The sequence below is a fragment of the Pezoporus flaviventris genome, unplaced genomic scaffold (genome assembly GCF_033815535.1).
Source record: "Pezoporus flaviventris isolate CSIRO_AGI_PZ_B2104156 unplaced genomic scaffold, CSIRO_AGI_Pfla_v1 ptg000007l, whole genome shotgun sequence".
Classification (NCBI taxonomy): domain Eukaryota; kingdom Metazoa; phylum Chordata; class Aves; order Psittaciformes; family Psittacidae; genus Pezoporus; species Pezoporus flaviventris.
Window position 1 is genome coordinate 39288126 of NW_026892555.1, and position 11910 is coordinate 39300035.

An 11910-nucleotide genomic window follows, 5' to 3' on the forward strand; every position below is an offset into this window, starting at 1 on the left:
AACCAGTTATCAAGAGCACAGCATAAGCGTTACAGTTCAAAAGCACCTGCCACGCAGGAACTCTCTGCCGTATATATTTTGAAAAAAAGTAAAATATCCAGAGTCAAAACATTCAGGAAGTCACCAACTGACCTCCCTTTTTTCACCATTTGGAAAAAAGTTAGCTTTGGGAACTAGATACCAGCTATTTGCAACAGGAAAACTCCATAAAAATTGACTGATAAACTTATGTCCTAGTTTTGGCTGGCACAGAGTTAATTCTCTTCCTAGTAGCTGGTGCAGGGCTGTGTTTCGGCTTTAGTCTGAGATCAATGCTGATAACACAATATGTTTTAGTTGTTGCTCAGCAGCACTTATGCTGATCAACGACTTCTCAGTCTCTCACGCTCTGCCAGTGAGGAGGGGCACTGGAAGCCAGGGGGGAGCAGAGACAGGACACCTGACTCAAACTAGCCAAAGGGGTATTCCATACCACAGCATGTCATGCCCGATATATAAACTGTGGGGAAAAATTGGCTGGGAGAGATCAATCACAGCTCTGGGATAGGCTAGGCATTGGTCAGTGAGCAATGTACTGTTCATCAGTTGTGCCTTCTGAACTTTTATTTCTTTTTTGTTATTAATTATTATTATAACTATTATTGTTATTATTTATCATTTTATTATTATTTCAATTATTAAACTGTTCTTACATCAACCTGTGGGTTTTACATTCTTCCAATGCTCCTCTCCATCCTGTCTGGGTTTAAATCATTCTCAAGTAATATCTGAAATATAGTCAGACTTGCCATGGCACAGGTGACCAAGACTACTGCTTTTTAGTTCGCTACCTTTTCTCGAATCTGCAGTCATAGAAGCTGTACTCTAACTTTTAGGTTAGCATCAACAGGTAAAATTACCTTCATATATTACCTTCATCCTCATCTGCAAGACGTACCAAATGGTGCATGTGCTGAAGGGTTCTGCTGCACAGCAGACATCCCCACATCACATACTACCCAACATGCAGACATTAGTCTATACTCTTCAAAGGCATTCACAGGTGCTCACTTGTACATTACAGTTGCTCTGAGTGGCCCTAGGCCTGGGGCAGTTGCTTACCAGAAAGTCTGAGGAAATGCATAACTTCTTTTCCTTCACACAATTAAAGTTGCCCTAGAACTATGCTGGCCTCAAGTATAAGATGGCAACGGCTGAGATTTTCTTTTGATCAAAAATCATAGCAGTGGGACTGGAGTTCTGAGGTAACAGATTTTAAAGGGGCTCAACTCAGAAAAAACTACAGTGAACAATTTTTTTCTACTTATTACTAATTTCTGAGATAAAAATAATGAAGCATAAAATTATAGTTTAAAATAAATGCAGGCAGCGGTGTAAGCAAAGATGTTGATACAAATTACTAAGAACACAGCATTACATAAATCACACTAACCTATACAAACATTTTTCTCTCCCTGCTGAAATGTCAGCACTACCAAATGCCCCCAGATGCCTTTTAAAATCAGAGATACTGCTAGTAACTATAAAAACCTACACACATCTCCAAAGAAATGATGCACCCAGATGTTAGGAATGACTTTCACATAACTTCACCATTAAGCTCAAAATCCCCTTGACAGGTTGCCAAGAATACACCAATATACTAAGGGAGCAGATAAATCTATGAATTACAGCAACACTAAAAATTAAACCTACCTTCTTCAAAGTTTTATTTTTTTTGCAAGACATTTCAGATTCCTCTGTAAAGAAGATGTGTGTGTTTTTGCTCTTCTTTGGTTTACGCATATCCAAGAATTTGGACTTGAGTTTTGCTTTTTTCTCCAAGTACTGCACACTTCGGTGGGTGAAATCAGGAATTCCACCATACCTGAAATTGAAAACCACAAACAACCCCCCCGTTAGTTGGTTAATTTCCAACCTGGAAGTTTTAACATGAAAGCTGACATCTACAGAAGATGATTTAAACTATTTCTTTATGAGACATTTTTCCGCTCCTAAAATAAAATATATGTCACCGAATGCAGCTGTGAAACAATGTACCTTCATGAAAACTTTTACATATTTTTATTTGGAAATGTTTATCCAACTTGATTTTCAGTTGTTTTGGTTGTTTTTTTTTTATTCTTGTGTATATATATACACACATATATATGTAACTTTTGATAGAAATTATTTTCCATACCAGCCTAAAGAATAGGAAATGAAAAAACGTCTTTGATTACTAAAACAACTCTTTGGTGGCTGTAAAGAACGTCCAAAACAGCTACTTCTGTCTCCTGGCAAATGTAATGAAATAAAAAGGGCAATTCACTTAAAATAATTTTTATAAAGCAGAACAAAGATTGTCAACTGCAAAACATACTTGTTTGTCTGAAACATGTAATTATATATATATACACTATATATATATATATACACCCACACCCTAAACAACTTGTATCTCACAGAAGCGCTAGACCTAAGCTACAGTCTGCCTGTGCCCTACAATGTTACTTCTACAGCACTGACCACCCTATCGTTAGGTCATACCACCAGAAAAGAAATTTCACTGGTCAGGACCCTGGCAACACTTTATTAGTATAGAAACATTTTACTAGTATAAAGCAACCTGATTCCAACATGAAATAGCTATAAATTATGATCTAAACTTACAGGACTCTGAACTGAGAGGGCCATTCATTGTCAGAGCCTTTAAGCTCTAATTTAAGTAGCTGACTGGACATCTAGCATTTACACAACTGCAAGTATCTTGCGATTTACACTTCTGTTTCAAAGTAATTTCCTTGTTCTTTTATTAGTCTCTACCTTTGAATCTCTCTCTAGCCAAAGAATGACAGTTTTATTAAGAGCAGAGACTAACTTTGGGAATATCTTCAAAAGCTTTACAAAATGGAAATGGAGATGAATGGTCTATTTCAGTAATAACAAGAAAGCTGACTTGCTATGAAGAAACCCCGAGTTCCTCGTAAGCAATTACTTTTGTCCTGTGCCACACTTAAAACCCAAAGCAGAACAGGTTTTCTCAGGATCTTCCACTGGGTTCTCATCCACATCCAGTTCATGGCTAGGAAAAAAAGCAGATGACAAGGTTAGTCTCTATGAGAAACACTCTAATTTTACAGATATACCACTAAAACTCATGTGTTGAAAACATTTAAATGTGGGCTTCAGTATGTTCTTCCACACACTGCTGAAACCAAGCAAAGCAGGGAATACCAGCCTATTCATATGCATGGGCACATACTTCTTCCAGGGTTTCTGTTTGTTTTTTTTTTTTACCCAATTCAAGATGTCCTTCCATTGGGGTTATAACATTCCAGCTATTCCAAATGACTTCTTAAAATATTTAAGATCAAGCCTACAGGGAACTGGTGAAGACGATGTTTATTTACCCGATTTCCAAATTGCCTTCAGCATCTATTATTAATGCTATGGCAACAGCCAAATATTAGAATGAAACTGGAGCTACATGATTAGCAGATAATAATTCCATCCATGCCTTCACCTTTGAGTTTGTAGATTTATTAGGGAAGAAGAGCCATCTCACCATCTTTGAGGCTATAAATTTCTAGAGAATTAAAAAGACTGTAACAAGGCAGAGATTGGCTATTTTATGATTGCCATTGCACTGAGCATTTTACTGGCAGCATAAAATATAGTTTAACAATACAGATTATTTACTATCGTTCTTGTATTGTCTACACAAATTAGACCTAGGTAAGCAAGTTGTCTGATCCAATTTAACAATCTCGTATACTTCAGTGACACAAGAATAGTACCATCACCTTGCACAGTCACCGAGGCCATACATTGCTTTCATAAAGCAGAAATATCCACTGCTTGTTACCAGGTAAAGTGATAAGCAATGATAGAAGACTCTTGTTCTGTACTGAAGTTTTAACCCACAGTCTCAATCAAATAGTTACTCTAAATTAGGAGGCTTCTAGACTTGGGCTTCTTGAAATAAAAAGTTCATCTACATTTTATGACTTGCCTTCTCTTGACTTTGATGTGTCTGCATTCAGGAGGCTCTTCATCCTCGTCTTCATCTCGGTCACAATGCAGCAACTGCTCTTTTTCATTAGAGTTTGAACTACATGACCCCTGCAAACCTGAAGATAGGTTAAGATTATACTTTCCTTTTGCCTAAATTAATTCCTTATCTCCCTGTCCCCAAAGTATGTCTGCAGCTACAATTAGATTGTTGTACATACCTGAATCTGACAATGAGACACAAGTGCCAAACACATGTATCTTTACCTGTCTCTGCTTGAGGGACAACATACCAATACAAGCTTCCAGTATCAGTTACACAGTAGAGTTAATAAACTTTAGTAAGACCAACTTCAAATTATCTCAAGCTCTCCAAGAAAAATGCCTACGAGGTACAAATTCAAAAGAGTTTCTTCCCTGGATGTATATTTTATTTTCATTTTATTAACTATGCAAAGATACGCACATACACCTAATGAGAGGATTCCAGAACTCCTTGTTTCTTGTTGGAAAGGAGATTTTCCTTTCATCTCTCCGACTCTAACTCTACTGTAGGATCCAGATGGGAACACACCTGCTTCTTCCTTCCTTAGAAGGTCACTAGAAGCAGAGTTAGAGTTCCCACCAAACTGAACTCCCAAGCTGCTGACACTTAACTCATGTGCTTCATCCCTCCTCTTAGCAGGGGAAACCATTCAAAAGTCAGGAAAGACATTACACTGCTGCTTACAGCAAACACTAGCAGGAAGAACTGGCAGGCAAATGAGATGGGGCTCTCCCTTCTCTGAACAGCCTGGCCTAGTAGAAGGTATCCCTGACTGTGTCAGGGAAGTTGGAACTAAATGATGTTTAAAGTCTTTTTCAACCCAAACAATTCTATGATTCTAAGAAAAACATCTCCAGCTCAGTCTTTGTACCTCCCTCACAGAGTCTCTTCCAGTGGTGTAAGACATAGCCACTATGCTACAAATACTAGCTCACTGCCTAATTGATAACTTAATGCTGCAAAGGACCTCTGGAAGACATTTTATCCATACTAACATGTTACACCAAAACAAGAGTTTATTCACCAATATGGCATTTTTTAGACAGAAGGCAAAAATCCTTCCAACCCCAGAACTGCAGAGCTATTTTCTTCCTCTGAAAAAGCTGTTCTTAAAATTTGTCAGTCATGAGAACAAAAACCTGAGTTTTCATTCATTTTAGACTATCAGTGAGAAAAGGCAAATCATCTGAATGACACAGCTGAATGAATTACAATACTAATACTAAGATAAATAAATATGCACTAGCAGTGCTGTCTCATCACTTTAAGCAGTACATCTGAAGATTTATGAAGTACGTGTTCTATTAAAATTACTTCTGGCTGAAGAATGCATTCAATATACAGGTTAGAGAGGATCACCCAGAAAAGCAGAGGAAAGAAAAAGGAATTAAGTATGTAGTCATTCCGCAAAATATTTGATTAACTTTTTAAAAATGGCATAATACAGACAGGCCCTTATTTCTTATATATAACCACATACAGAAATTCTGGTAAAATCAGTTTTATCTGATTCTGTATTACCTGATTGCTTAATACTTTTATTTTCACAAGATGCACTCCTTTTCCTGGATCCTCCATCACAGGGCTCTTCCTGGCTTTCACTGTCAGATGAATTATGCTCTTGAGGACCTTGGTGGGAAGCTGTGCTACACTGCTCCACTTCCTCCAAATTCAGGTTTAAATTACAAATCCCAGAGATTATTTCACTGTGGGGCTCAGCACTTGAAGGGAGTGTTTCCTCACTTCTGGTGTCAGAGGTAGAAAGCTCCAAGGTCAGCACTTCAATGTGTTCAGTCCCTGGGCTAATCAAGTCCGTTACCGTCTGCTGGGTAATCCCATCAGCTTTCACGCTGTCTCCATGTAAGCTCTCAGTAGTCCATCCTTGACTTGTCCAGTAATGAAACTGTTCCCAGTAATACCAGTACAGTTCGCTATAATGCCGCTCCCATTCTTCCCTTGTATCTGGACTATTCCAAGGCTCAGAGGCAGTGGTGGTCTCAGACAATGAGATCTCTTGATGCTTCTCCAACCAACTTTGCCAAAGAAGGCCCTCCCCATACTCGCTCCAGTACTTCTCCCATTTTTCTTTAAGTTCACTGGGTAAAGTCTCATTTGCAAGATTTTCTGAACTTTCACAGTTCCCTTCACTTACAACCTGAGGTTTGTTGCTTTTCTCACACTGCTCTGTAGCTAGGGCCAACTCATGAGAAATGGACTGGATATGATCACCACAAACTTGATTCTGGCATTCCTGCCCCATTTTATCCTCATGTTTTTGCTGTAACTCTTTTTTCTTCTTTTTCTTTCTCATCATCTTCATGTTACTTCTCTTTCTATAACTTTCTGTTGCCTAAAATATAATGGAAAAAATGCCTAGAAGTCCACAATGTTTATACAGTCTTTTCTTGTCCTCTCTCCAAGCACATTTCTGTTGTAATCCTCCCTCTTACTGCAACCCTCCTGTTAAGCTTTCTCCCCACAAAAGATTGTAGGTTTTATGGGTCTGACAGGGCCCTGCTGCATGACCTTGGCTCACATTTCTGTGGAGGTTGTGAGAAACAGCTGTGACAAAGTGTACAGAAAGATAACACAAAAGAAAGGCAGGATCACAGACAGAAGTGGAGCTGCTGAGAGGGAAATCATTAGTAGCTCAAGGATTCAGAAGGGGAGACATCAACATGAAACATTATAAAGTCCTAAAGAGAGGTTGGTCAGGAACTGAAGGGTCACTGGGTTGAGCTCAACAATAAAACAGTATCTCAGTAATATCAAAGAGCTTTTTTTCGGGGGCCATGGATATCGACCCTTACTGTTGTCAGGTATCTGCCTGGGCAGCAAACATTGTTCAGATGTCTTATTAGGGTAGTGAACATAGAATGCTCAGCTTAATAGAATGCTAAACCATTGCTATATTTGGGTGCTTTAAAAAAAACAAAAGAAAACCAAAAGCATCACTATATACTCATAAGCTCTGTAAATCCTGCAGCTGCATCTCTGTATGTCTGAAGACACTGATGTAAAAGAAGGGTGTAATATTCTTCCCATCCCATACTGATCTCCAAGTTGGCTAAACAGAAAGACAAAGGAACAGCCTCCTCTCCAAACAGGTGGCCCCTTCATTTGTGCAATACACACATTTCACTTGTTACAAAAACTCAGGCTCCTACCGTTGTCTAGTGGACAGAAACCTGTTATTGAAAGGAAATCCTAAGGAAACATATTGGTTTCATCAACAACTCTACTTATATAAAGAAGATAAAAACATCCAAGAAAGGCAAGTTTTTCAATCAGACAAATCTGTTGTTTTGGTTTTTTTTTTTCCACAAACTGCCAAATTAAATTTGGCAGGTAAGAAGGTGGTAGTGATGAGGGTCTACAACCTACATGGGCAAAAGCCTGCAAATGTACAGCTATTACTCCAAATGTCCCATCAGATGCAATCCCTACTTTTGTCGCATTGAAAAAAACATAAAGTGGACGGTAAGAAGTTAGGTTCATAGAGCTGGCATTAAGCTCTCATCTACATCCCTCATAATGCCATGTTAATACATATAGTGCAAATCAGGTCAGAACCTGTGAAAACATGCACTCAGACTGGAGTGTACTAGTTGTCCTGATGCAGACCATCAACGCTACCACACCTGCTCTAAACCAGCTCTCTCTAGTAGCAACAGCAGTATAGAAATGGAAGCATGAGGCACAGCTGACCCTGTTTAGTCAAACTGGCAGGTGGATTTTACAAACCACAGACCACAGTGCTGTATGTTGGTACAAGTACATGAGGCAGACAGCTCAAAGGCAGCTCACATCACTTCTGTGAACTGCAGTCCCCAAATAACTGAGAGTAGACATGCCCCTACGTCTGGAAACACAAAGTAAACAGAACAAATAAAGCAAATAAAGATTTACCACAATGTCTCTGTGGGCTGACTGCCCACCAAACTGAAGAGGCAATCCCATGCTTTTCATAAGCTCAGCCTCCGAGTCTAGTTCAACTTCTTCCAGGTCCAGAGCATGATTAGTATCCACCTTCAATGTGGATACATTGGGACAATGGTTCTCCTCAGATGGTTGTTCATCTCCTAGTAAGAAATTACATGAACATAAAATAATATCTAAATCTGGTTCTGACACCTCAATGCCTAAAAAAACCACAACAGTAGAACTGCCTCTTAAGCTTCCTTTCCCATTTAAAACTTTCATCATAAATACCTTCATTTCTGCCTAAATATCAGTAGATAGCCAAAACATTGCTCCCTGTCTGGCTGCGATGGAGCTAGCTTTCTTCATAGCAGCCTCTATAGGTGCTTCATTTGGGATTTGTGGCTAAAACAAATATGTTTTGACTATTGCTGAGCAGCGATTGCACAGGCTTGCACAGCCTTATAACTTTCTCTTTTCCACAGTGCTGGGGTGGGCAAGAGATCAGGAGGAGATATAGGTAGGACTGCTGGCACAGACTAGCTGAAGGGCGAGTCCATACCATATAATGTGATGGGCAGTAATAAAAACTGGCTGCTTGGGGTCGATCCACCACATTCACCTCAATAACATGCAGAGCAAACTACAGTGATGCCCAGCAAACACCACAAAAATTGGTATTATGAAAAGAAATTCTTTACAGGAGTTCTTCTGGCACGTATCACAGCAAACCTGAAATCAAAGGCACACTAAGAAAAATAGTATGATTTTACAAAAATGTAGTGTGTGAACTACAGAACTTAATTATCTCAGAAGTAACTGATCAGCTATTGAATCACTGCTTGCACATCTATCAAATTTTTAAGCAACATCATATGAACATAAAACGACAAATACCACTGAGAAAGTAGGAACTGGATAGCGATGGAAACCATGAAATACAAAGTATCTTGACACAGTTGATAAAATTGAAACAATCACAGAATTTTTTTTTGTCATGATACATTTACTGCCAAATTATCACATAGCACAATACCCTTTTGGTTTTAAATGATTACTCTCACCAGAATTCACTCATATATGCACAAAACCAAGGTTTACATTCGCCTTCTTCACTCCTCCCACATTGTGTACATTTAATCTGTGCTATTAATTATCAGCCTCTATGAATATTCCTTAACGTTTAGACTTCTTCCTTTCAAATTAAGATATTATAGGATACTGAAGCTAGCATGCCAGCAAAGGCAAAAACAGATACCAAAAGTACTATTTTCCAAATTCTTCACATATGCCTATCTGGAAGACGGAGCAAAGGAATAGTGTTAAAATTGCCCAAGCATGCATCATGATCATTCCTAAAATACAAGCATGCCAAGGGAGAGACTTACTCTTCTCATCCTCCTTACTTATCATGTAAACATACATCATAATTCTTCCCATCAGTGCTACTGCTTCTTCTCTGCTTCTGGCCCATCAGATTAATCTGCAACAGCTAATATCCTAGACTGGGGTACAGGCAGCAGGACAGTGCTGCTCCCAAGCAAACATCCAGGATTGGCAGACACTCCATTATATGACCAATTTTGAGATAGTTTAAGTTACGATTTAAGAGCAGGCTGGGGACCTGACAACTAATCTGCTCCATGTAGCAGATGGAGGCTATGTGAGGTAGTGAGTCTGTCTGGACAGGAATAAGCATCACACCTGGTTTGACACAAACTTCCACATTGAGATTACGGTATTTTGAAAGCTATGCAAGTACTAAGATATTATTCACATCTATCCCCATACAAAAGTAGTGAAGAATAAGCCAGAAATAAGAATGTAAGTAGCCACAGATAACTCACTTTAAGTATGACCGCACACTGTACCACACAGTAGATATTATTACCCTACCTGTACTGTCATTGTCATCTTTGACATAAAATCCTTTTAATCCCAGTTTATACAATTTTCGATCTCTGTAAAAATGAAGACAGACATTGATGCAGAGGGTCATCCTTAAAACTTTATTTTTTTTTTACAGTAAAAACAATCATTCAGTGGAAATAAACTCTGCAAGGATGTGGTAAAACCCCCATTGCTGGAGGTTTCAAGATGTGGCTGGGCAGGGTGCTAAATAACCTCCTCTAGGCTCCCTTTCCCACGAAAGGCTGGACCAGATGACCCTTCCCTGTCCTTTCCCACCTGGGCTGCCCAATGAGTCCAAACACATGGAACAAAATAAAATGTTGAAAAGGCAACACTTGAAAGCCCGATGGGAAATCCTACACAAGAGATGCTCTGAAAATGCTGTTCTATGCAACAACGGAATTATACTTCAGCCGCACAAAAGCTTCTGCATAAGCAGCATTTAATGTCTCCAGCCCCAAACAGCAACTATTTGAGACATCACCCAATGCTGAAAGCGCCTCATCTCCGCAAATGCCGCCGTAACACCGAGTGTGTTTGATAGCAAAAGCCCCGGTTAACAGCCTCAGCCTCTTCTCCCCTATCACGCACCGACGACTGACGCCCGCGAGCAGCATTTCCCACCCCGCGCTGAGAAACCCGGCCCTCCACCTGGCTCGGTTGGGCTCCGGGTCCCTCCGCACGCCTTTGGGGAAGCGATAAGGGGACGGAAGCACTCGGAGGCGGAAGGGAGCTGGGAGGGGGAGCGCTCGGGCCGAGCACCGCACAGCCGCGGCCCTCGTCAGAGATACAGCACGGCCCAGGAGGAAGCGGGCTCCAACCGAAGAGACCGCTACTACGCGCCGGGCCGCGTCCGCTCCGGCAAGAGCTCTCCGCGGGAACCAGTGTTTGGGTATATTCCCCCCCAGATAAACACAACCTATAGGGACGTTTTTGCCCACGGCTACGGCAGCACGACCCTTCCCCGCACCTCCCCTGCGCGAACCTGCCCCGGACACGGCGGTACCACCCGCCCGGTGCCGCTACTCACTCGACGAAGGCGCGGGAGCACAGGCAGAGGATGCTGCAGGCGGGGCCGGCCCGCAGCAGCAGCTCCGCCACCAGCCGCCCGCGCGGGTCCTGCACCATCCCTGCGGGAAGAACCACGCCGCGGAACCAGCCCGCCGCTGCCTTCCGCCGGAACTGCTGGGAGCGCCGAGCCCTCCCCGAGCCCGCTCGGCTGCGGCCGACGGGGCGGGCCGGGCAGAGCCGAGCCGCCTGGCGGGGGCGCCCGCCGGGGTCTCCGCTGGCGGGACAGGCGCTGGACCCCAGTGGGTGTTGCAGAGTAGCTGGGGTTCCGAAAGCGCGATGCCTGTGTAAGGGCAGCCGTAGTGGTGGGACTTGTGCTTCCAGGTGACTCCCTACGAGGAGTATTTGCACCTTAGGCTGGGGAGAAAGGAGGGGAGGAAAGGACATGGCAACAAAAATCTGCAACAAAAGATACAGGAAAAATCTGGCGGAACTGGGAGCGGGAGACAGGTCCGGAAAACCTGAGCAAATTATGGAAATGGCTTGCAGGATAGACGTCTCTCAGTATTATCTCCTTTTCACTTCCTTTGTGAAGACTAGATTCCAGTAAGCAACTACAAATCAGAACATCAAGGTAGTTTCACATATGATTTTGTGACCATCTGTGAGAGAAGTTTTTTTTCTATGTTAAGGTCCCCCTTGACACTTAGACATGAGAGATCTGGAATGTAGGAAAGTAATTTTGTGTGTCAACATTGTCTCAGTGAAAATTACACTCTTGCTGTCCCCAAAACCTTGCACTCCAAATTCTTGTTCCACACATAACAATTTTTCGCTTTTATTTTGAAATACACGAAGCCACCCCAGTTAGATTCAATATTTTCTTTAAATGCTTGATGAGCCAAACAAATATGGAAAAGAACACAAAGCAAACATGGTACCTAGGCATGCTATTTAGGTCTGTCACATACTATATGGTACATTTTTGATACCCTAATTACCTTCTTAAAGACCCCTTCAGTCTCAGCTTT

General features: G+C 41.4%; 1 protein-coding gene across 3 annotated transcripts in view; it reads right to left on the bottom strand.

Moving 5' to 3' along the window:
• Positions 1–11067, bottom strand: part of TGS1 (trimethylguanosine synthase 1) — a 28380-nt gene extending 17313 nt beyond the window's left edge. Inside the window, exons 1-8 of one of the 3 annotated variants that reach the window (XM_061448466.1) lie at positions 10902–10973; positions 10463–10556; positions 9857–9921; positions 7949–8121; positions 5561–6389; positions 3995–4112; positions 2978–3064; positions 1696–1867 (exon numbers count right to left, since the gene is read on the bottom strand). In XM_061448466.1, coding sequence (XP_061304450.1) covers positions 1696–1867; positions 2978–3064; positions 3995–4112; positions 5561–6389; positions 7949–8121; positions 9857–9921; positions 10463–10488 — 1470 coding nt within the window. In that variant the 5' untranslated portion in view covers positions 10489–10556; positions 10902–10973. Of the gene's footprint in view, positions 1–1695; positions 1868–2977; positions 3065–3994; positions 4113–5560; positions 6390–7948; positions 8122–9856; positions 9922–10462; positions 10557–10901 lie in introns of all 3 variants that reach the window. The other 2 variants (XM_061448465.1, XM_061448464.1) reach the window with 2 other exon arrangements.
• Positions 11068–11910: the final 843 nt, after the last annotated feature.